Source organism: Anopheles funestus, chromosome 2RL, assembly GCF_943734845.2.
Source record: "Anopheles funestus chromosome 2RL, idAnoFuneDA-416_04, whole genome shotgun sequence".
NCBI lineage: Eukaryota > Metazoa > Arthropoda > Insecta > Diptera > Culicidae > Anopheles > Anopheles funestus.
The window spans coordinates 98,875,467-98,901,688 of NC_064598.1; the positions used below are offsets into that span (position 1 = coordinate 98,875,467).

The 26,222-nt window shown below is 43.2% G+C and overlaps 1 protein-coding gene across 1 annotated transcript in view; it reads right to left on the minus strand.

The window, feature by feature from the left end:
* Positions 1 to 26,222, minus strand: part of LOC125763362 (protein sickie-like) — a 52,594-nt gene extending 26,372 nt beyond the window's left edge. The window contains exons 1-2 of the mRNA XM_049426437.1: positions 25,993 to 26,222; positions 9,787 to 11,533 (exon numbers count right to left, since the gene is read on the minus strand). Of these exons, the coding sequence (XP_049282394.1) occupies positions 9,787 to 11,310 (1,524 nt within the window). The 5' untranslated portion in view covers positions 11,311 to 11,533; positions 25,993 to 26,222. The remainder of the gene's footprint in view (positions 1 to 9,786; positions 11,534 to 25,992) is intronic.

A 26,222-nucleotide genomic window follows, 5' to 3' on the forward strand; every position in this document is an offset into this window, starting at 1 on the left:
GGCACACGTTCTTAATGTCTGCAATCGGGTGTCACGCGCGTTGATTGCATTCCCAACTGGGTCCCGCGGCGTCTCTAAGAGTACGATCACATATCACGAGAAGTAACTGACCTCTGCGAACATACAGTACGCCTACCACTTAAAGGAGCAGGCGGTTGTCTCATGCTGTAACTAGTAGAGCGCGCCTAGCGAACAGTACAGCTTGACTTATTCGTATCGTCAAGAAAACGCAATGGCGTGAAACGATACTTGCGAGGTGTGGAAAGAAAACACAAACCCGCTTCTTCGATGACTTCTTTTGCCACAGTCATGAAGAATAGCAGAGTTCTCAGGGATCGCAGGGATCGAGAGCAATGTGATCGCGAACAAATAATCAAACGTTTCATCGACGTGCGGAAAGAAATAATTACTCCCCTTTTTCTGTTACGGCTCCATGCTCGAACCACGATGGAGAAAAACAGACGACCACATCCTACGCAAAACTCCAGTTATTGACCACATTACGATCACGTCACAGTAAGTGGCGTATGTACGTTTATTTAAGAGCCTTGACCATTGACCATACGTCCTTCTACACTTTGAAAGGTTTCCAACCTAAAGCAATTACCTCTCAAGGAAAGGAAATAAACCAGCTACGAGTTTGGTAGAAAGAAAAAGAAAAGGAATTCCGATAGTCTGTTACCCATTTGCCGATAATTAATTAAATATAAAGTTACAGGGAGTCTTGGAGACCATTTCGACCTGTCGATCATAACAATTCGTACACTAATCACATCACTCAAACGGTGTTTTTCCTCTCTTTTACTATGGAAGTAGCTGCGCGTGTCGAGATTTAGATTTGATTAGATAATTTGGGATAACTCATGGGTGTTAGCGCATAATAAGCAGCTAGCCACCTCTCCGAAAAACCTTGTCTAACCCTAATTAGTCTCGCCAACTTGAACGTTACACATATGAACGAACGGGTTGGAGAGCGCCACCTTTAACACTCTACAAAAATAGATCTTTCACTCTTTTTGGCAAATGGTGATTGTCACCATCTATGGGACCCTGGTGGACAAGATCGAGTTTTTTTTGTTCGTAGGTCGACGTTTTATGTTTATGCTACCGGACTGGCTCTCAGGAATGTAGTGTTAAACCGTTAATGTTCACAGTGAAAATATAGTTTCAGCTGAAACATAGTTTAACGATCGTGCTATTAATTATTTGGTCGTTAGTTTGCCGTTTCAAGCGATTTACGATGGTTTTGTACACGCATTACGCTGTTACGCGAGTCCTTTACTAAGTCCTTTAGTGTATCGTATCGGATCTCAACTGCTTTCCAAACCGATTTAGTGACCATGATTTTTTTATTAATACCCAAACCTGTCACATTAACGCAAGTTACACCTTCTTTTCCATGTCACCGACTTTTCGAACTGGAATCGATTTTATAAATTAGTTTCCTGTCAAATGAAAAAAAAAATCTACAATCGTTTTTTTTTTGTTTTTGCCGCCTCGATCGGTCAACGGGAACCACAAATCGGTCATTTTTTTGTATCAATGTCGGATTTTTCGAGGCTTATCGTCGGTTCGGCGATCTTTTCCGAACTATAGCTAATTTGCGGTTGTGCAGAGGTAGCAAAATAAAGTTGAAAAATGCGCAACATATATACTTGCAAAAAAAGGTCAGAGCTATTTTTTTTTATTTCGCATATACCTGCAAAACCACACGAGCTCATTTCTCGTTTCGTTCTGGTTGCAGCCAAGTTACAGGCTACGAAGCCAAAAACAGGCATGCAAGCGCGAAAGTCAAGACAAAATACCTTTTTTCGGAAAAGATTATTAATTTTGAACAATTTTTAAAAAGCACAACCCGCACCGAAGAAGATAAACATTGCCCCAAAAATATTCCAGCACTCAACATGTAGTGCTGCTGCTGGGCGTGAATCTTTTCAGTTGCAACACCGTTCCAGGCTTATGTGAACCCTCTTACCCCCTGTGGTGAAACATTGAGCACGTTTAACCAAGCCGTTATTTTGTTTAAAAGGAAAACAGCAAACCAGCGGCAGAAGAATATATACACGTTAATTAATTCGATTATCATAATTGTTCGCTCTTCCGAAGTTAAAAAAACATTGCCGCATACAGTAAGCACCCGCTGACATTACAACTACCGTCGAATCGGTGTTGGTTTACTTCTTAAGAAGGCTTTCTTTTTTTCGAACAAACAGATTATTACTAATTTCCATTCATTAATTGTCACGTTCGTGTACAGCAAAGGTTAGTCTGTCAAAATTATTCTTTGCTTTAGTAGCTACACCTCGGCCATTGCAACATGAAACTTTCTTGCATTTAATTTTCTGAATGATTTCACGCAGCAATCAAATTAAGGAAAAATCATTAACGAACTAATTCCAAACTAGCGTCACTTAATTGGTTGTTTTGTGGAAATTTCTACCGATACGCATACGAAATACATATACTTCCCCCCAACTCTCCCCGTGTGGTGTCAATTTATTCAGCTAAAAAACTCGACCGTTCACCTTTCGCCCAATAAATTTGCATTTTACGATGTTTACCTCGCTTTAGTAAAAAATCCAATAAAAATACGAATAAAATCATTACGAAGATCGGATGCATTTCCGATCCCATCGTGCACCTACCAAATTTAACGATCGTTTTTAAGGGCCTCAAGTGACATAAATCGTGCCACAGCACGAATATCCCAACATCGTCGATCGGCATAATTGGCCATGCTTTATTTCGAATGTGGAGTTGTATTGACATTGAACCACTCTTTAACAGTGGAGTATCGCTCCACAAGCCGTCTTCCAATAATCGGGGCACAACATGACAAGTGACACAAGCCACACGGAGCACTCTCAGCAGCTTCTCTACTTCGCTTCGCCGGACACTGCGCAATCCCTTTCCAATGGGCGTTTGGTTCGGTGTGCCTAATCGTTCCTAATCCACTCACGAGGCCATACGCCATCTTACCATATGCACACACGCTCACTCATATTTATAAAAAGGGGTGTAGTGTCGAGAGAAGAATACAAAAAAAAATGAACAACTAAATCATAACCACGTTCCATCCTCTGTTTTGTTCGATCGTGATATGTTTGTTTATGTTTACAGCAGCGTCTCCAACACTGTGTTATCACCCTGTTTTTCCCCGTTCTACATGCGTACTTTTTGGGGACAGTATCATGACCCGCGAGGAAATCAATGATAGTCTTAACCAAACAGACAGATGCTGCCCTCCAGTTCCAAGCGCACACACGATGATCACGATCATCATCAGCTGCAAAGGGAACTGCTGCTGCTACCTGCGTCCAATGCGTTTATTGGAAAGACAACGGGCACGTGGGTCGAACATTCAAAGGAATACAACAAGAAAAACACAACAATGCCGAAAAAAACCGGATTATGAAACCAAAGATCTTCTAGTCTCTAGGGGAAATAAACCTCATGGAACTTGCCTAACGACCCTTCTTGTTTTTTGTTCACAAGCTGTGTTTTATGCTTGTTTTGGAATGCACCACACTACTGCTAGAGTTTAAAATCCAAGGTCTCATTACCAAAACAATGTACCATTTTAAAACCTCCGGAAAAAACCAACACGTGTGTGTTTTTATGCAAAGTAATAATAAACAAAACCTCTTTTTGGGCGTTGCATGAAGTAGGAAAGCGATGGCAAGACTTTCCACAATATATCGTTAAAAAGGATAAATACATTTTGGGCAATTATTAAAGACCGTCATACACAACCACGGGAGAACTCTTAAAACACATTCGTTCGCCGTAAAAATCATTATAAAATCGCTCACTTAGATCTGTGACCGTACTTTTGTGGCGCCAAAAACGAGATTACAAGGACTGCACCATCTTGAACGCATTTTTAAAAAGCAGACCTCAGCAGACCAGGGACTCCAGGAGCGAATCGTTTCATAACTATTTGGCGCCAAAGACGAAAGCGCGAAGAACTTATTCCTTTTGCATGCGAAACTGTCACCGAAAGTCCATTATGCAGATGCACAATTATCTCAACTGTGACCTCGGGATAAGCGACACCACAAACGAGGCGAAGTATAAAAAGAATTGTCATAAAATCTCTACTTCATGTAGCTGAAATCGTTTAGACCCGCGGCAGCATCACCATCGATGTTATGCCCGGCCAGATGTGCTTCCTTTCTTCCCATTCGAAGCATAACTTCCATCTGCTTATGGGACCGTTTTCTCCCGTTCTTCTCACACGACCTACACACACCTTTTTCCATGTTTCTCCTCACCTTCGACCGCCTTCCTGTTCGTGGGTTTTTACGACATCGAAAACATCACACAACAGTACGCGTATGACAAACTAAAAATGAAACAGTAGAAGGAAAAAAAACCCCAGAAGCAAATCTCAACTACAAATCCAATCGAGTTGCTTGAGTAAACACATACCCGTTGCTGCAACTACATCACACATGCAAACAGTTCCAAAGAATACGGCACGGCACGATTGCATATGTGCATTATATAGGTGCAACAACAACCGCACCATATGGTTGCAACCCGGTACGGTCGAACAACCGTCGAGAAGTAACGCAATAAGAAAGCAAACGGAAAGAAAAACAATCGAACAGAGTTACTTGCTGGACGGTAAAGGCAACCACAGCGCACCGTACACTAACAGCGAGAGCTACCGGGAAAGTTACGGCAGCTGTGTGTGTCTAGGTCGGATTGAACAAGCTTTTTTCCTTTTTTTGAGGAAACCCCAATCAAGCATGTCCATGTGCGCCATGTGCTACCAATGTGTGATGATCTTTGCGCCTTATTTCACTCTTCCACTCTCTTTCGAACCGTTCCTCGCCTACAGCGGCGTTTAGCTCTTTTGTGGACGTATTTTCACACGTCACAGATTTGCAAAGAACCCCCCATGCGAATTGGAAAGGAATGACTGCAAATAAGAAAAAATGTCCCCCGTGATGCTCCTTTGAAAAGATTTTACTTTATGCACCCAGTGGATCATCATCTTGATTCCATCATCCATACTGACGTAAGATGATGTTATTCACTCAGAAATTTCTTCACATGAAAATAAAAAATAAATACATACAAAACAGGCCATCTTATTTTAGAACACACGATTATGATGTGATTTATCGTAATTTAATATCAATTATTGTGTTGATATTAAAAATATCTCACCATAAAAGATGGTGCTGAAATGATTACTAAATCCAATCTTTCGAGCACTTCGTGCGAACATTCGGCTATTAGGTTCACAAATTGGTTCCTTCCTACCAGCAGCTCATACAGTAGGGCACCACAAAATTATAGCTAGTAAGGCTAATTTTCTACCAGACACCTCCCAAAGAGGGAATGTGCTAGAGTAGTGTCTGGGAAAGAAAACGAGTGACATATGCAAATGAGTTCTCTCTAATGTTGTTACCGTCACCATCTAGCAGTGGAGACACAACACTTTTTTTCCTCTCCAAAAACACATTCTTCACACTGCTAGAAGGAAAAGGTTGCCCCAGCTACTGTGATGATGACGATGCGCCCCCCATCGGGTGTGTAAAGGGTGAGGCTGCAAAATTGACATGCTTTCATATTACCTCACACACGAACGCACACCGGTACGAAGGAATTACGCACGATATGGCGGCGCTAAGCAAACTAAGTGGTCTTTTGGCGTCGATCAACCGGCGTGTGGCCGCTGCTTGGTGGTGCTCCGTTTCTCGTCGGCCTTAAATGAGGCATACGACTCATGCATGGCGTAAAATGCTACAGCTATCAGCAGACATGTTCGCGGCTAGTGCAAATTAATGTCCGCAAAGGCAAAACAACCGACCGAAATCGGCGAGGAGACGCCGGTGGAGATATGCGTGGAGGTTAATGAATTCAATTAGGCAATCATTTGTACCTCGTGCCACCGCTTCTCCCAAAAGTATCGAGATTGCCTGGCCTCCACCTGACGTAAGTAAGATCAACACACTTATCCTTCGCAAACAACGCGATCGATCGCGATCGCGAGATCTTGGTACGCCCCAGAGCACGATCAATCATACGTAATGAATGTATGCATGTGTCTTGGACGATCGTGATCTCGCGCAATCGTAATGAGCAACTTATCTTTCTCTCGTGCATGTAATTGTCGAAAACCGTTTTAAGATCGCGCGTGAACTCCAACCATTCGGGGTGTGTAATTGCTCACCCCAGCCCCGTCCGCCATTTGAGAGTTCTGGGTCGGGGATGAAATAAAAATGCACAGGAGGTCAAAACCTTTTAATATGCTAGGTTGATCTCGTAAAAGCAAAAAGAAAAAAAAACAGCTTCGTTAAAAATTCAATAGACAGGAGAGCATTAAATTCCTCAACAAAGGTTCGTGCATGTGAGCTATTTTTGTTTTTTAAAGCTTTTTTTTTGTCTTTCAATCTAGGAGGAAATGTAGATGAAAATCAATTTTTGGAAAGAAGGGTTAGTGAACTTGTGTGACTCCCCATTTTCTCCGAAAGAAAAGCACAAAAGTGAAACCACAACAAGTGGAAAAGCGAAACATTCCAGAATGAATCGTAGCAACGGCAGAACGGAAATGATCACCAATTAAATTACATTCGAAAAGAAAAACAAAACTTTTGGTTCGAAACTCTAAAACGAACGAAAGCCGTGCACGTACGTACAAGAACATTAAGTCGACAGAAACCCCGAAAGGAAAACATAACCTTCATGATCATAAAATTCTCCCTTCCATAGATTTGAAATCTTTGGAAGTTCTTGCTTCCGACATTTACGGGTGTGCGAGAAAAATAACTCCGTGAGAACGGAAATGACAAGACGCACGATCATGGGAAATTCCAAAGATAGGTAAAGAAAAAGGCGGAACACTTTCGTTGGTAAATAGAGTGTCTTCTGCTTCGAAGAGTGACAGTTGCGAAAGAAATTCTATTGATGTTCGGAGCCTGTTCCTTTTGCCTTTCGAGCACCACTTTCGGTTAACGATGAGTGACGGCTTTGAGCGCTTATGGGTGTAGAATTTCGGAAATGCACCAAAAAGTGCACATCATCGGCACCTAATATAGATGTCAAAATATACATTATCGCATCCCGTTTTGGGGTTCTTCGTATACAATAAAGAAAAACAAACATAATTGATTTTTTTTAAATTTGAAGATAAAAATTTTCCATTCGGCAAACCGTCCAAGTGGCGCATAAATCAATGTCCAAAATAGTGGACAACTTTTATCGACGATCCTTCACATAACTGTCTGTTCAAAAACAAACTAGTTCAGTACGACACGGTCCAAAAAGCCCCCATTAGGGCGATTGAATTGACCTGCACTTGCTCTACAAAAGCCGCCAATCGTCGGTGTATCGAGATAAGAAAATGAGGAAAATTCCAACACCATCAGCAGTTGAGTTTAAGCTAGAAGCCAAACAAAGACCAACCAGCAAATTGAGTACCAGCATACCTTTATAAGCTTACCGTTTTTGGTGAGTGGAGCACAGAAGTGAGCAGGGCAACGTGTGACCTTATCTTTCGCTTACATTTCACATTTAGGTGCTGATGGTGAGGTGATCGGGAAATGGCGAAATAGTGCAAGCTAATGGAGTTCTTGCCCTCTATTTTTTCAATTTTCCTTTCAGCTAATTCCCCCGCACATCGTGTTTACGCGTTAGCTTACGGTTTTGATAATCGTTCAACCTTCGATCGTTTGCTTTGTGTGAGCTTCGGTATCAACAGCAAAAAAAAATTAAATAAATGGTATCAAGTTCACACACAAATAGCAGAAACTAACAGAAACCATTACTGGAACTGAGCCACTCCGATAGGAGAAGGTTAACACACGTTGCTAACTCCCTGAAGTTGTACACGCGCCTCTACTTCGAATGCACTTGAGCGCACACCACTTTCAAATGAATCGTTTGCCGGAAGAGAGAACGACCCTAAACTAAATTGGAGCAAACTCACGCGCGCACGGAATGTAATCAATTCCTCACGAAAGATGCCGAGATTGTGCTATTGGCAAAGAATGTGGTGCAAAAGGAGCAGAGCAAAACAACAACAACAAAAAAGCGAATTGATCTCAATATAGTTTGCTTTTAAAAAGGTTCCCCGTAATTGAGTGCAAGTTCTTCTACTCCGCTTCTCTCGATGTGCTGTGAAATGATTTTAAATTTTAATTTAATTTGTTTGGAATTGAGCATATGCTAATTGCAGCGCTCGTTTCTACCGACCAGTAGTAGCACGAACCGTTTGAAGGGTTTTGGGCATCTTGGAGTTCCCTTGTAAAAACAGCAGATTGGCATCAATTACATTTACGAATTACGGTTCTGTTCACTTTGCAACCTTTGCTTTTTTGCTTTATCGCACTTTTCAAGTTCACCTAACCTTTCTTCCGCTTCGTTGAGTGCACAGCAAGGGAGTTGTGAGAACACAAGCGCATGTGCATCGAACATGCAATTAAATACACAAGGAAATGCGACAAAAGAAAAGAAGGAGAAACAAACTGCACACACTGTTTAACCGACCGTTACCATTTTTCGTGAGGACCGTGCCAACTTCTGCCCCGGGAAGGCTACGTATGAATATGCAATTTCGAAAGCAGCTGAACCTTTTGCGGTCATTAAGTTTCTGCCATCACCACCATCAGGAGGAGGAAATGGTTGGATCTCCCAAGTGCATCTTCCCTATTTCCGGACGGTAATGCCGGTAAGATTGGACAACGGAGCGCCATCTAAAGTGCCTGGCCGTAAGCCAAAACCAATTTAGTATGACCTTAGGAGAGAGTACAGGAGAAATAAATTACTCCATGGGTCAAAGATTTTGATTTGAATTATTTATATCCCACGTAAGTGGACACAGGAAAGTCTTCGGAAATGTGAAAACGACCTTCGGCTGGAGTCATCTTGGGACAAACATACTTCCTTCTATTTTTACATGCAATTCTTCAGATTCGTTTGCATTACGTGTCGTGCTTGTACCAGATATGGAAGCAGATACCAAAGCCACTACCATTCCATTTTTACCTAACTCTCTCTCTATTTAACGCATTGCAACCGCAGTGTACCAGCGTAAGCATCTCTAAATCTGCGATTGATGACTTTTTCCGAGCTACCTAGATATTTCCTCCGACAAACGAAAACCGCCCACATTGTACTATGAACACAGCTTCAAGCAAGCCATCTCGGGACCAAGAAATCCTCTCCATACGGTAGAAAATACAGACAACTTTTCCTTTTCATTGTTTTATGGCACAAAAAGCAACCTTCTCTTCCATTTTGGCTATCTTCATCGGTTGCTGCGCTCTAACTATTACCACTTTGCCATGATTGGAAAACTCATTTGCATATGCCCGGTTGGTACGATCGTTCGAATAAGCATAGGAGATGGAAAGGTAGGATAAGAAATCCGTACTTCCGAAAGTCCTACATCTTTTTCCCAAGATTTCACAAATGTTCCAAATTTCCAAAAAGGAATAAGCCTTTAATATAATTATTCTTTATCATCAACCGAACTCCAAAAAGTTCGTTGGATTAAACTTGCACGGCTACTGCCGACGAAACTGTATCTCATGGATTAACTTGTCCCGCGGAACTACCTAATAACTGATCAGTAAACGACACTCTCCATTAAGGAATTTTTGAGGCTAAGCAAAGCCGTCATAATACCCCTAAGATCAAATCAAGAATTCTTGATGAGACACTCCCTTAACCAAATGTTAATGTCTTGAAGCAGCCTAGAGACTGAAGAACACAAGCCTATTATATCCGATCAACTTCTTTTAGCATTCACATTTCACTTCTACTACTTACCTCCTTCATGGCGGGACAGCTTTGGCGGTGGTCTTTGCGAATGGCCAACTCGTACCACGGTATAACCGGTTTACTCCTTAACGTTGTCTGACAGCCGATTTTGTAGTTCAACAGATCATCGTCCACCTTCACCAGATCCTGATCATTCAACGACGATGTCGATTTGGCACCGGCACCAAACTCATCCTCATCACCACCAACACCGCCACCATCACTACCGGTACCATTCTGACCGTACCGGAGATCTTTCCCCGGATGCCCGAGTGTCGCATACCGCCGAATATATCCATTCGGACGACTACTCAGCATGTTCGTGCTAATGTCCGCAAAGTTTAGCAGTTCCGCACTGGCATTCTTGTGGATCTTTAGGTAACGACCAACCCCATTACCGCTACTACTGCCACCATCGTAGCTCGAGTCAGTGTCACTCGAAATGCAAGCAGTACCTCCATTTCGATGCAACGCTTTGGGTTCCTCGTATATAATATCCGTCCGAGAATTGGAGTGATTAAATGACTTCCGGTACTGCAACGAGTGTGGTGCCAAGGCGACAATCGTTTTCGCGGGGATATCGTACAGGAAGGCGGATCGACTACCTCCGCTCCCATTGCTCCCATGATGCAACGGGTGTGAATAGGTGGAAGAGTTGGAAGACCCATTGTCGAGACTTTCCGGTGTGGTCGAACGATAACTCGAACGAATTTTCGCGTACGACGGTGGGCTCTCGGGACGAATAGCAGTGTTGTACGATGGTGGTGCTGCAAAAAGTAGAGGCATTGGAACCATCTGATCACCACCACCCTTACCACCAGCGGACACATCCAGTGCTCTCGTGCGCATCATGTTCAGTTCGTTGATGTACTGTGGGCTTTTGAGAGGTGGTAGTGAGAAGTCGTACGCTAAGCTCTCGATGTACTCGCTCGACTGTGCCAGATTGAGGTAGTTACTCGAGTCACCGACCTTCATCTCGAGGTTGGCGCTCTTCGCTAGCGGCTTGAACGTTTCGTACGTCAGCGACGAAGTGTAGTAGATATCGTCATCTTCACGGTACGGTCCCGTGGGTGGTTGTTTTTGCTGCTGTCGTCCCCCGGTGGGTAACTTCTCCTCCTCCACCTCGCCTCCATCACACTCTACCTCGACATCCTCTGGTGTTTCCACACTACTGCTCCGATCACTAACTGTCCTCTCGGAGGATGTACGAGGCGGAACCGGAGGAGGAGTTGCAATCGCCGTCGCCGAAGAACTCTTGTAACGGAGTTGCTCTTGCTTCGGTTGTTGCTGGTGTTGCTGCTGCCCCTGCTGGTGCACGTTGTCTCCGGTAGGGCACTCAAACAGAGGGCCCGACCCGGACGGTTTCATTTTGTTCACCATCACCGGCGGCACGACGCCGATCATCGTCGATCGTCGTCCGGACATTTGTACCGACGGTGGTGCATACTGTTCGGCGCGGCTCTTGCTGCGCGTAAGGCCCCGGGTGCGTATCGTCGCAAAGCCATCCGGAAGCTGCGACTTCACCATTGACATTTCCTCACTCCGTTTACTCGACAGCCACAGCTACAATCACTCACTAATCGTAAGGCACAGCACAATCGTAGGCACGACAAAGGGCTTCTCGTTGCGTACATTGATTAAGGCGGGTCATTTAGAGCTAACGAACGAGGCGATACGATCGAGGCGCGGCGATCAAGAATACGCCACACAAACACACTTGTCACATCTCACTCAAAACAGTAGAAGGCTATCACCACTACAATTATGGGAAAAACAATAAGCTATAAACATTTACATCGAAGAATTCTAATGTACAACTGAAAGCCAACATCACCTACCACCCCGGATCAATGCTTTTACGAAAGATTTTAGATTCAAATTAGATTCAATTTGATTAATTAAAGCCAATGTTCGAAAATTATGTCGTGATACATCCTGCTCCGTCTTCATCTCCCTTCTCTCCTGACGGTCTCATGTATGAACGTGGTTTCTTCTCTATCCCGGTACATGTTTATTTGGCCACCCAAATCATCAATCAAGTAACGATTACTGTCAAATGTCCACCCTGCCTCTCTCTTCCCTGGGGGAGCCATTCGAAAGGTGACAATGGACTTTAAGGGGAGCGTCATTGTTGGTTGTAACAACCGATGGTTTGGTTATGTGCACCGTGTCTACTGTAGCCACTAAAGTGATCGATTTTAAGAGACTACAACGTTGTACGATGAAACGAGCCTTGAATGAGCGACCTTCTTCCTCCATTTTGTGCACACTTTTCCAGCCTACACAGAGCAACACATGTTGTTCAAGCAGATGTAAAAAGACATCGTTATCGAATGATGGATTTATGATCGTCACTTTCCAAATCGAACAAGACCTGAACGAAGAACAAAGGTGTGTGGAGCAGGGAAGAATGCAGAGCTGACAACCATCGAGAACCAATTCACCCGCTAGGTTGACATGGAGAAGACACAAGTGGTACAGCGATCTTCAATCAATCTTACTACATTCCGCCTCCTCTTCATGCTTAAATCCGTGTCATGTAAATTAATGATTTGAGCTACTTCGTACCACATCCTTGAGGCTGATTTTTGCATTCAGGGACTGGAAAAAATAACAATAATAAAAACATGCAAAGGAAATGCATCCGAAATGTTTGGGTGTGCATGTTAGGTTTACATGAATTGGGACGGAAATGACTCGTGTTTCGTAGGCTAGGATCTAGGACACCACAAGCAACTGCGTACCATTCAGCAAATCGTGCTAAAGGAAAATAAAGTCCTTCGTATTTTGTTGCTACTTTGTTGCCTTTGGAATATTCGTTTCATAGGCCGAGGTTCTGTCCGTTTTCGACAGTGAGAAGGGCACTTCGTCGAAATTCCATTGACGTTGAATTGCCAACCAAAAAAGAGTTGGAAACATGCAAACTATGTAAAACAATATTTGCGATTCACATGGATATATTGTAGAGTTCCAGAATAGGCTAATGCTGTTTCCGGTTGCTAACCCTAGTTTTCCAGTTCTTTCTCCCTCTCCACACTGTACCAACTGATTGATGTTGACACTTGTAAAACGACGATGTAGCTGTCCTCGAACCAGCTGCTTGCAGATGTTTGTAGTTTTGGAACACGAACATCGTACCCATCGACGAGCATTGGTAGTACGCCTCCGCCCTAAGATGACGCCTCTTCCGAAAGGGCCTTCCGAAACGATAGGCATATTTCTTCCGTCCGTTTCAACAGCGTGTTCAATCCATGACTGACAACATCCACATACATCTTCTCCGGTCGTTTCTTCCATCTCCGGGAAATCTTGTTTCCTGTCGAGTAGAGATTGTTACAGACCGCGCACTGCTGTTCTTTAATCAGTTCACTTTGTTTAATCCATGCATGAATCAACCACCGTTCAGAAATGGCAAACCACAATCATATTTCATATTGCAGTAATTTGTTGTCGTTAGATTTAAATGTAAATCGATGGCTCTCGCTTCGCTTTAATCGATGACCTTGTGGTCGTTAATGTCGCAGATGTTCACAAAACTCGCTCCTTATGTTTCATAGTCATCCTCAAGGGACAAATATAGAAAAGACATCGCTTGGTTTTTAAGTTCCCATAAAATATTCTAGCGCTTATAACACAGTTCGATGCCTGGGTAAACACGAACCCCGAAGTGTGCTTGTTTACTTCGATTACGTAAGACACGCGTTTTGTAAATGGAGAAGGGTTCCAACGGTTTTTACCCCGACCGGACTGCCCCATCATCATACAGCGACTGATAAGTGAAGTAGCAAGTCGTACGCACACACCGACTATTTACGCAGCTGTCACTGCCGCTGGAGCATGGTACGTGTTATCAGTGAGCCTTCGTCGTGTATGACCTCTATTTAATCTTACTTACTGGCGGTGGATTCTACTCTTGCCATCTTCTCTCCATAATATGCGTGTGTGTGTATCGAAGTTGATAAAAAAGAGGGAAGTTACCTTTTCGTAACCATGCAATATATTAGCTTATCGTTGCAAGACATATACTTTTGTGGAAAGGATACGATAAACGCAACAAGAGACACCTGTTTGACTCTTTACATATAATCGTGCGCATACAGTTAAGTCCGATCAGGTGAAAATTCATTCTTTCATTCAACTGAATAATCAATAAAGGTAACAACAAAAGAATTGATAAACTTAACCAACACATCATGTTAAAGTTTGTCATCTTTGAAAACAAATGTAAGTCGTACATAAATAAGACCACACGAAGTATAAAGACGCACAAATCACATGCATCAGAGCCCACCAACTTGACCATCGAGACACTTATCGAAACCTTACCATCAACGAATTGACATTCCCAAAGGTTTTCACGAAGTCGCTATTGACCGTGGCCCCTGTTCCAACACACGATCAGAATGACTAACCATGATCACATGGTTGTGCTACGCGTCTTCTTTCTAGCCGTCTCATCATTGTCCGTGCATACAAAGTAACCCCAAAGATAGCGCCAAAAGCGCTAAAAGAAAAACCTTTTACTCTTCGCCGTCTTCAAAAACCACTGGTTATCGCGATGACCGACAGAAACGCACCAGGACAGGGATCGGACCACTTTGAAGAATGACTTTGGGGGGCGTCTTGCGAAGAGCAACTAGGTGCTTTGGATGCATAATTAATTATATCCGCAGGGGTGTGGATACCTATCCCTTTTTCTGCGCGTTTTTCGCCCGTTCGGCCACGAAGACGCAGACGATGCTTGACGTTTATTGGACGCTTCAGGAGGATGAGGATTAAGAGCTCCATAAACACTAGTGTCAAAAACATGCGGATTTGTCAGATCTATAGGCCTTTCATCTCCATTTCATGAACGATGCAAGAATGTAGCAGTTCATTCAGGTCACCTTTTAATCAGCTGTCTTTCCTGAGCATCCTTGTTAAAACGAAGGCACCTTCTGAGATGTTTCCCTCTGGGGGTCGGTCTCCATAAGCTTTCGACACGCTTTCTATTTAATCATATCCACTTTGCGTGCGTGTGTGCCCGTGTTTACCATGTTTTCTTTCTTCTGATGAACGAACCTGGACATCGACGGTGAGCCTGATCGTTTGAGCTATTCCCCCAGGCGAGAGGCGGTGTGTTACGATGTCTCCTCCAAATTCACACACCACACGAAACGAGGAGTGTCCACTACGAATCAAGAATGATTTCAATTCCAGCCAAATTTTCGATGCAAAACTCCTCCGAAAAGCAACCCGCCGATAGACATTAGAGGGCAAAAGGCCGACGGATGAATACATCGTTTCCTTTCCTCTATCTTCTTCGCAGCAGAAGAACCAGCGTCTCTGTCTCCCTTGCGGGCCACACAGGCCGGCATGCATAAACAAACAAAGTAATTAATTACAGATACTTCCCAACCCCTTCCCTTGCCCAACCAATGGCGGTAAGGCTTGATCCAATCCGTGAGATTGCCTCTACCCTTCGCTCCACGATGATGCTTAAGCTTCACCTTCATCATTATGCGCTTCATTTGCTTCTCCTGGATCCCGGCATTCGGTGCGCAAAACCCATCAAGAAAATGACCACTAATGGGACTTTTGCTGTCCCCATTCCACTCTCCAAAAGTGCCTCTCGAATCATACCTAAAAGCCACACGCAAAACTGTAATATAGTCCCCCGCATCTTTTCATACTTCTGCGCGAAACACCAACAGGTTGATAAGGAGGGTTTGGTGCTCTGGAAGACTTTGGCCATTTTTTTCCCATCTCACGTTCGCAGAATAAGAATTGACAGTTCTCAGAATGATGTCAGCAAACGGTGGTGACTTCCGGGCGGTGAAAACATCGTCATCGAACGACATCGGCCGTTGGTACGGTGATGCCCTGGATGCACTTATCACGAGGGGAAGGTAGTTGCAGTAGAACCGGTTTTTTCAGACGTTCCGAGCAAGATGCTCAATCAAAACCAGTCCCAGCGAGAAAAAGGAGCGTGTCCAGAGTGCTGTGTGTCGAATGCAACTGTTGTTTGCTTGTTTCCATCCAAAGTGACCCACCGGCAAGGTCGTACGACACGGCCCGGCATGCAGGTGAAGGGAACTGGTAGGAATTTCGTCACACGGGTATGTGTAAAACGCAAGCGAATAGTTTTGTGAATCATGTAAAATCCCAAGCGAGCCAACAAATGCTCCAAACGTTCCCGAACTTCAGGGTGTAGCGCGAAACTATGCTTCTTTATGTAGCTTTTACCAATACCGCAGCCACGACCACGAGATGACTCATAGGGCCGATGCGGTGCAGCGACCTGAAACAGCACAACGTAAACCTATATTTCCTTTCAGCCCCTTACGTTGGTTATCAGAAAACGGTAGTCGTTCGATGACTCTTCGGCTTGAGATACACTACAACTCAAGCGATAATAGAGGATTTGCTATGCTTCACGAAGAGATGCACAGGCTGAACAATCAATATTCCCATGTCTTCATAAAAATATATCAATTATTCATTATGCTACTCAAACACACGACTACATTCTACGGCGGACAAGATTTTTATGGATGTTAAACAAACTAAACGGCATGAGGCCATAAAAACCTTCGTACGTGACTTGCGCTAGAGTTGAGACCTTAGTTCTCTTGGGAATCACCCTCCACTGCATACAAACACGCTTTGTTACATCAGAAAAATAAAACAAAATTAGTATATTTACACTATATGTGAGAAATGAAGTAGCTGAGCACATTTGAAAATGAACTCCGTAGGTACTCGAGCCACCAAGGGTAATAGAGGCAGTGAGCGAAGGAGCAAGATAACAATGCTGGTTCTATTTCCATTGAGATTTGTTAACTTCTTTTTTTTACACGGTGTAACCTTCACGAGTTGGGGCTTTCCCACATGTGCGTTCTGTTGCTCCACTATCTAAAGCTTCTCCATATATTTTTTTGCTATCACTATGTACTTGGGTGTCTCTGTTGCGCAATGCTTCCGTTCCACAGAAAAGGGTGTGTATTTTTCCACATTTTTTCGCCTTCTCCATTTCATTAAAGCTTTCAACGGACGCGTACTTTTTGCTGGTAAGTACGAAACGTTAATGAGAAAATGTCAGAATAGTAGCACACACAAAAAAGTGCGGAAGGAAGGAAGTAAGCCCTTAATGAATGGAAGAATGTTCGGCAAGGCGCCAAATTGAGAGATTGTTCAGCATCGTCTGGTGCCTGCAAGTCGCCGAAATATGTATACACATACATCCAACGATGATGATGATGATGACGATGATTTTGCTGTGGGGTATTCCCCGCACTTTGAATAATATTCTACTTATTTCTAACCCCTAGCAGTGCCTTCCACGAGAACGAGATCGCGGAAGCTGGCCGACCGATGTAGACTTGGGATAGCATAAAATCATGTCTTAATTACATTAGCGTCGATACTGACACGATTTGACTCGACCGCAACCCTCGCGAGACGGTGCCCGAATCGATTATTAATTAATCCGTCAACGGATAAAAATAACAAACATGATCGACAGCAGACTGTACCGGTTGTGTGCGGTAGCAGTAATAGTTGCGTTCTTCGTCTCTTTTTTTTTTCGCTGATGCAGCTTGCCCCGGCATCAACCACTCATTGGACAGCCACCCTTCACTTCATTGACGACGTAGTTGCTGGTCGTCAAAAAGTAAGGAGCCACAAAGCCAGAAGCTGATCGCCAGTAAGCAAGCAAAAACGAACTCCACATATACTCTACTCGTAGGACGCCATATTAAACACACCTCACAGTCTCCTTAGTGATTCTCGATTCTGTCTTCAGAATCAATTCAAAAACCGTCCCTTAGTTCGATCGTTAAAACATATTCGTGTTTCGTAAACCTCTCATTTTGTGATCCAAATGAATAATTTGTTTGCATTAATGGTTCACCCCGCCCGGTTCCATCTAACAGGAGCTGCTATTGCTTTTGTTCGGACATTCGGCATACTCAAGTACACCTCAACAGACCTCAACAAGAAATACCAACACAACCTCGACCTGACCATATGGTGCGGCGAAAACAAATTCGGCATAATTGACTTGTCGATGTTTGCGCTCCCTGAAATATGTCTTAACATGTCCAATGTCGTTTTTGGAGAGCGCCAAATGTCTTGGCTATCCAGCGAATTGGAACGAACTCCCAAACATGTACGGTCTAAGCCGTCTCCAACGCACCAACTTCCACAGCGTGAGACAAATCGGGTGGGGAATCGATACGATCAATAGGAATAGGCGGTCGATCCTCGCACCCTTTAAGACAAATAACGCCAAACACACTCTCCACGTTGAAGCATTTTATTTGAACAAAATGTAAATCAACGACACCTTTTCCATTTTGCGATGTTTCTGTTTTCTTGGGTGTTTTGGTCGTATAAATATCCTGCTGTGACATAGCGCACGCTACAGAAATCGATTCCAAAGTGTCGCGCGAAAACGAATTTAATTTCCATACGTTCAGCTCAATGAACAACATGAGCATAATACGTGTCTGCTCGACGACATTTCGATGTGACTTTTGTGAGCTATTCTTGAGGGAGTGGCCCACTGTATACAGCTCTGGCACTTGGTATACAGTTCCACAATTACAAAACAAATGATTTTCAATGTTTTGCTTCCAAAAAAACAACTGCGTGCTTTAATCGAACAGCGAGCTATGGTTAATTTTTTGTGCTGTGACCCAAACAAATAATAATGACTCTCTTAATTATACCATGCTTATCAATGTTCCGCTCTCCGAGTGCGGGAATGTAAACAAATCCAAAGGGGACAAAGCAATCAACGCTGCGCGCCCTATCTTTGAGCAACGGATGAGTTGAAATCTTCCCAAACCGTGCCCAATCGGTGGGTTTTTAAAGGCAAAATATAAAAATTAAAAAAAAAAGATTAGGGAGCAAAACAACCACAACAAAAAACGGGCATACGCACATCACTCATTGATAAAAACCTCGAACTGATAAAAACATCGTCGATTCATCACAGCAAACAAACGAAAAATGATTGTTAAAGTTTGGCAAATTTTCAGGTTAAAGTCACATCCAATGAAAAATCAAAATTCGGGACTGTATTTGAATGATTAATTGTAAGTTTCACGCGGATTCACGCGGAGAAATTTTTCAGTAAAATATTTGCGTATCGAATATTGGGTATCTAATCGGTAAAACGTTTCTAGCTGGGAAGCGAATTTCTCCCCCAAAAATTTAGTCAAATTTCAAAAATATGCAATATTTACGGAGCTCCTGAAAAATCTATCGGTGTTACCTTCTATGTTTTCAACACCATCAAAAGACGGATTCTTGATCAGCAAAATTTGAATAATCCGTTTAATATGCACGTTGACAGGTTTTGCACGGGACAACAAACTCATCTCCTCCTCTCTGTGTCGATGAATGGTTGAAGATTATTTGACTATTTTGCTTTGCACTATCATCTTCAGGTGTTTGCGACCGAAGAAAGAAGTTGAAACATATGAAGCAGATGAAGATGGTTTTGAACTGGACACACAACCGGTTGGAACTCATCATCAGAGACCCATTTGTTAAATCGGTGAAGCTGATGATTATGCTTCACGGTAACGTCGGTTCGATGGTGTGTTTATTTGTACAAACCAAAACCCTCCAGATGGAAAGAAGAACAACATGTGCTTCTTGAGCGCGGGTCAGTGTGGAGTGAGCAATCACACTCACATACGGCCGGTTCAATGACCTGAACGCTACTCGCCACGAGTCAAGTAAGGTACCGCAACATTAACGCGAGAACGCAACGAACCCGAAGAAAGGCGCATCGTTTCGTTGCAGATGGGTCGAGTTGTTGTAAATCATAAAAATCACCTCCCTACACCGATGGTTCAGTTGGAAAGAAGCTTATAAGGGAAAAGGGAAACACCCAGCCACCTCCCTCCTTTCCACCTGAAGGAAATATCCGGAAAAGTGCACTACTGGCTGTACGCTTTTTCCCTAACGATACCGAAGTCATTCCGAAGAGACGGAGAGTTTGCAATTATACAGACCAACCTCAACACCGTAAACACCGTGGGCAAAACCAAGGAAACGAAACAAGTCCCCGAGAAGCGTACGGGAATTAGAAATGAGTTTTTCTTTGGTGAAGTTTTTCCACCCCAAAAGAGAGAAGTAAATGACAACCATCTTTCCAACTGGAACATTAAATCGTACCTTAAGTTTCCATTTGCTCGATATGCTTTGTTGGTTTTCTGTTACTACTGATTTATTCCCCGGGTGTTAATAGTGAACTGGTTTTTTTTTGTTTCGTTCCACACTGAAGCGAATCGCAACAAACGAAAAAGATAGTCAATTGTGTAAAACAACACCGATTTGCACTACAATTAGAAGTTCAAGTGCTTCTAACGTCAATGTTTAGCAGACAAAAAGGAAGGGAGATGAATAATACAACGCTTAGCAGTAGATATTGCAAAATAATCTGTATTTAAGATAACCGAATTCAGATTTTATAGCGAACTGTATTTAGTTTAAGAAACTGTAAGAAAATCAAAGAGTATTATTAGAAATTCAGGTGACGATAAGTTGAGCAGTTCACATGATAAAACCATAATTCATTCGATCCTATATCAATATTAAAAGCATAATAAATTGCACATCTTTTTTTTAAATAAGTGCAAGAAATGATATATGAATGATAATTATCTGTCTTACACTTTTGTAAAAAGCTTTTGACCCAAACCGCGTGGGATTGTGTGTTCGAACGAAAATTGGAACCACCCTGGCATGTAATGGTACACATATTTTTTAAATGATTATAAATTGCTTTTACAAGGTTCCGAATCCGAAATTGTGACGACCCATATCAACACTTCATCATCAAGAAAAAAGGGAGAAAAAGGTTCGCTACTTCGAAATCCTTTTTTTTTTTTTGTTCATCGATAGGCAATATGGAAGATATAACCATTTTTCGCCCTGTCTATTCAATACCCTAATCATCCCACACACACACCCACACGCAACTAAATTGGCATCAAACTGACTGATATGAACCGGCAGTCATTGTTGATAGTGGGATATATCCCCAAACATTATCATAATCTGACCATCTCAACTCACTCACCACAGCAAAGGGTCTTCGAATACCGGAGCTCCTTACCAGCACCGTTGTGGTAAAAGTACTTCCGGCGATTGCCTGTCCGAAAATCTCCAAAAAACCACCAACTTCAGCAGAAGTTCGCCAAAACTGAAGTGGAAAAAGGTTCAACCGGTGTTTGTCTGCCGACAAATAATTTGCATACTGCGGATATGGATACACATTATGCTTACACAGAGACACGAAAAAAAACAGAATCGATACAAAAACCGTGTCGGTGCGTCGCCGTGCCGATGGTCAAGATATACACAAATCAGACAAATCGCTACAAAATGGAATGGAAAAATGCACCCCACCGCGAGGAAAACGGAACGGAAACGGCAGACCCATATAACCACATTTGAATTGAAACATCTTCTGTCTTCTGACCGATTCCACCGTTCAGAATGTTGGGCAAATGATCCCGGTGGGGGTACCCTTAGGACGGTTTCTTGACATCATTTGTCGTGGATGCTGCTCTTGCCACCGTACAGTTCTTGCTGATGATGATGCGGTACTGATGGTGGCGATGGTCACAGTCTTCGGATTCAATTAGCCATCGTTTCGCTTCATCGTACGTTGGGACACATACAACCATACAGACCCATAAAAGCGGCCACTAAAATGAGATCTCTAACCAAGCCAAAAGGGCCAACCGGATGGTGTGCTGGGTTTCATCCATCTGCTGCAGCATATTGGATAAAGAATAATATTCGCTACTCTTCTGTCTGATTCTCTTCGACTGGTTTGTCTGTAAGGGGGTTGATCCACTTCAACATCGAAGATCAATCAATACGATAAACCCAAAACGAGATCTTGTAAGCAAAAATTTCGTATCCTCCGATGAGAGGGATCTATGTTAAGGGAGAGTTGGGTTCAAAAGAAGTTCTCTACTGCACAAATATCGTTGCTGCATTTGGAGTGGAGGGACATCAGAGTTCCTATTTATGTTTGTAATTGAAATTGTTGCGGTGTTTGCAGCAAACCCCTCACATTATGTTCGAGCGCCTGCATGCACACATATGGTCGCATACGTGCCTCCGCAACTTGCTTCCACCCCGGGATGGCATACGATGATGCGAGAAATGAAAGATGAAAATAAATAAACACGATCATCCCTGCTCATTCCCTGGATGCATATGGCATGATCTGTGCTCCGTAGAGCAAAAGTTTATGCTACGTCAAACGCGAGCATAAATGCGGTTTTCGTGAGGTATGCAGACTACTGTCTGTGTTTAATTTTTTCCACCCTTCCTGCCTTCCGGAACATCCTGATCTTCTTTGTTCTTCCCACCCTGCCATTTTGTTGTACTCAAACCCTCTCTCGATTTATGAACCAGTTGTGAGATGTGTAACATCGTTTATTTATCCTGTATGCCCGACCATTCGGGCCCTTTATTTCAAACTGACGCGTTTGCCCAAATATTGCCCACTATTTCCTCTCTACGGGCGGACATGGATAGAGTTTTTAATTCTTGCTCAATCTCCTTATATCCTACAGTACCTCCCCAGCATTTTGCCATTTTTCCACCAAACGGACAAACGACCGCGGGATATGAGTGTCTCATATTTGGGTCAAACGGTCTTCATCGTGCGTCCGGAAGCATTTTTCCTCCGCATGCTCACTGTTTTGAAGCGGCAGCGAAACGGACCCCCGGACAGGGCCGGAAGTCTTCGTTCAATATATCGAACACGATCGTCTCGTTGTCCCGGATGTACGGCGGCGGTGGAAACTCTGAAATAGATCCAACGACCTCAAGAAAATTGCATCCCTTTTTGGGGTATTGGGGAGATCATACGGTAGCGTCATCTAGCGGAAAGCAAATATGATCTTCAAGAGTACTATGAGTCAGAGCAAGTAACAAACCCTTTACCAACACAGTGATCCCAATGGCGGCATGGTATCGTGAGCATTTCCCATACCAAAATGTCTATTTTCAACAGCATCAAATACACGCACACAAACTCTGCATCTAAAGAGGAAACGGACTGCACACAGCTGGAGAACTGTGTTTGGGTCTTCTGAGTGCAATTTGCACACTGTAGACCCATCCTTCGGAAAGTCGTAAAATAAAGTCATAACATCTCGTACGAAGCTGGGTCCCGGTGCCGTACTCGATGATTGCGAGCGTTACCTGGGGCGATGCGCTTTTCGTCAGGGATGCAACATAAATCATGCCCAACCTCGGGACGGTTTGGCTTCTCGAGTTTGGGATGGTTAGAAGGAGCAACAGCATGCGACTAATAATTGCGATGTACCCTCGGGAAGCAGGAGGACACGCTCGGTTCGCTTATGTCCGATGCGATCTCGAAACGAACCTCTTACGATCTTCGCCTTTTAACAAAATGACCTTTCCCTTGGTGGTGGACAGCAGCAAATGAAGATGAGAGAATAAATAAATATATAAACTGGCTGCTTCCTTTCGCTTGCCAGGTTTTGGTGGTTTACTTTTGTTGAAATAGTAAGAATAAAACGGATGGAATCCTTTGTAGAATAACTATAGAAAAAACTTCTTCTTCTGGAAATGTTCTCTATACGAGCATGTGTGCAATCAGTACAAAGAAATGATCAATCAAACACTCATAAATTTAATCGTTGGCCTTTTTCCCATCTCTGTCTCATCGTTTACACGAGGCAACACACACGCATATCGTATCGGAAGCGTACGATCTTTTCGAGACCCCTTTTACGCGAGAACATGATCAATCAGAGAAGAATACGTTCTTCGCGCCACCCCACTCCACCGTAGAAATGGAAAAAACTAACCCATGGAATGGTTTATTGTGTAGATAAATAAATAAAACATTACACGACGATTTTCGGGTTTTCTGGAAGATTGTTATCCGGGGGGGCTTCTGAGTTGTATGTTTTCGGGAGCAAATCTTGATCCGAAATCTGACACTGGTTTTAAAGGTGCTTTGCTTTTTGGAGGTACATGATTACATTCTTGCATCTTCGTGCGAGTGTGGAATTAGAATCAATTTTATTTAGACTCCTATTCAGCAATATATTAGAAGTAAAAATCTTAACCTCCAAAAGCGAACAAATCCTGCGATGAAGTAATCTTGTCTTGAGATGTTTATGTGCTTGTATCAGGAGTGGAACGACCTGCTCCTTCAACGTAAAGGACCAGGGTGTGAATTAACCATAAACAATGCGTCTCGAATCGGTCACAATCCCCAAGAAACGTAAACCGGTTTTCCTCTGCAGAAGGATCATCAAAAAAGGTAAAACGTTTACTATTGGAACCCAAGAAGACGCAGGGAAGACTTGGAAGTCTTCAACAATGGACGAACACCAAAATCAAAACATTCAACTTCCCTCCTATTCTTCTGGTCCTATTTCGTATGGGCACGCATTCTGTCGGGGCTTCCTGAAGTACCTGTCTACAAAATGACATTGGAGACACGGACGAAAAGCGTGCTCCCCACCGCCTCTGCTTCCATCTAATCTTCCAATTTGAATAATAGAGAAAATCAAGGAAAGGAAGAGAATTTCCTGCTTGAAGGGATCTTGAACCGAAAAACTCCACCAGCATATAATCCACTTGAATAATTGACCAAAAACTTCAACACGAAATGCATAAAAGGAGGATGGAAGAGGATCGCGTATCACAACATAATTTCCATGGGCTTTGGAATGGAGAAATCAGAAGAAGAAACCACATTAAAAATAACAACGGCGACTAGTGGGAACTCTAGCCCAGCAAATCCTTCCTACTCTAGCCCTAATGATCTTGGTTATCGTCATGATCCTGCTGTTGATGACGTTGGTCAGTTTGGTGGGGTTCGATGAAGTTGGCTTCCATATTTCGTTGATTTTGAACGGTTCTGAAGTGTAGGGAACGGTTGACGCGAGTTCACCAATGCTGTCATTCACGTATCGCGCTTCAGAACTCGAGCACTCGCGCGCCTCACACACACTCCAACGCGTGACTTATATCAATCGATCGACGATGGTGCGTACACACGTATCGGGTGTTACGCGTATATTCCCTTTACGATGCTTTTATTTTCCGCGTTCTCGCTGTTGTATATATATTTTTTTCCAATAATGCCGCTCCAATACTACGCCACGTTTCTCCGGTTGAACGATTATGATCTTCCCGGCGTTTTTTTTCACTCATTTTTTTTTTGTACGAATGCGTTTATGTTGCTCGTTCGCTGTTTTTTGTATTCTTCTTTCACATCCCCCTCTTTGCATGACGATGACAGCAATAAAACGTGGAACAACAACGTTGAGAACATGGGATCGACAGCATTATCTTCTTTTATCATACTTCTTTTCTCACTCGCGCACGTTCGTGATCTTCATCGAGGTGCGGGATCCGGTAGAATTAATCAGCGCAGCACACACAGTTACGCACATGATATTAACTCACACATGCACCACACAAAGAACAGCCCGATTGTCGTCAATTATTGATGAAATTAACACAACCTTATACACCGGATGGGAAAGACGTTTTCTTTTTTTGTTTTTTTTTTCTTTCAGCATCATCATTCTAAAGCATTTTGCGCGGCCTTCGATCAGCGGAATGATCGTCAAGCCAAGCCAACCCCACTCGACAAAGGTAGAGAACAACTTCGATTCTTCTCGTTACAAAACGACCCGGAGACAAATCAATTTCAAGGTAACTTCAACACGCCTTGCACGATCACGATTTGAAGCTATCACGAGACCACCGTACACGTACGGAGGTCCATCACGTCATTTACGAAACATCACAACGACTCCCATTTCCATGTTATCCGCCTCACCAAAACAACATGCGATCGCCACTAAATACAGCCTAAATTTATGAAAAACTACACCAAAAGAAGGTCGCTTAAACACTTCGAATTATTCAACTGCCAAAACTGGTACACAAAACACATTTGCACAAACAATAGACACATTGTAATTGTGCCGCTTGCTTGTGTTTGCTGCACGAAACCACCACAAGAAACTGATCATTCCGAGAACCACTTCAAGCGGCGATCAGAACGCGCTTCCAATTCTTCTTCACGAAGCGTACAACAAAACAAACACAATCACGATTGTACAAAATGGGCTCTTTCTAAGATATAACACTATTTCTACACAAAACAATCGCTATATTAGACGCTGGAAATGACCATTTTACCCGCTTATATCGTATTGTCGTAAATAAAAGGTTGTTCAAACTTCAAAAAACGGAAAAAACGCGACGCAGCTTGGCCCGTGTCTTAACGCAAGAAAAATAAGAAAGCGAATAAATGTGTGCGGTGCGTTCGGTACCGTATAGCTGTGCCGGAATTGTGACCAGCGGTGAAGCCCATAGTTCAGGGGTGAGCAACTGACAGTTGTGCGAGATGCGACAAAAAGCTTTATTTT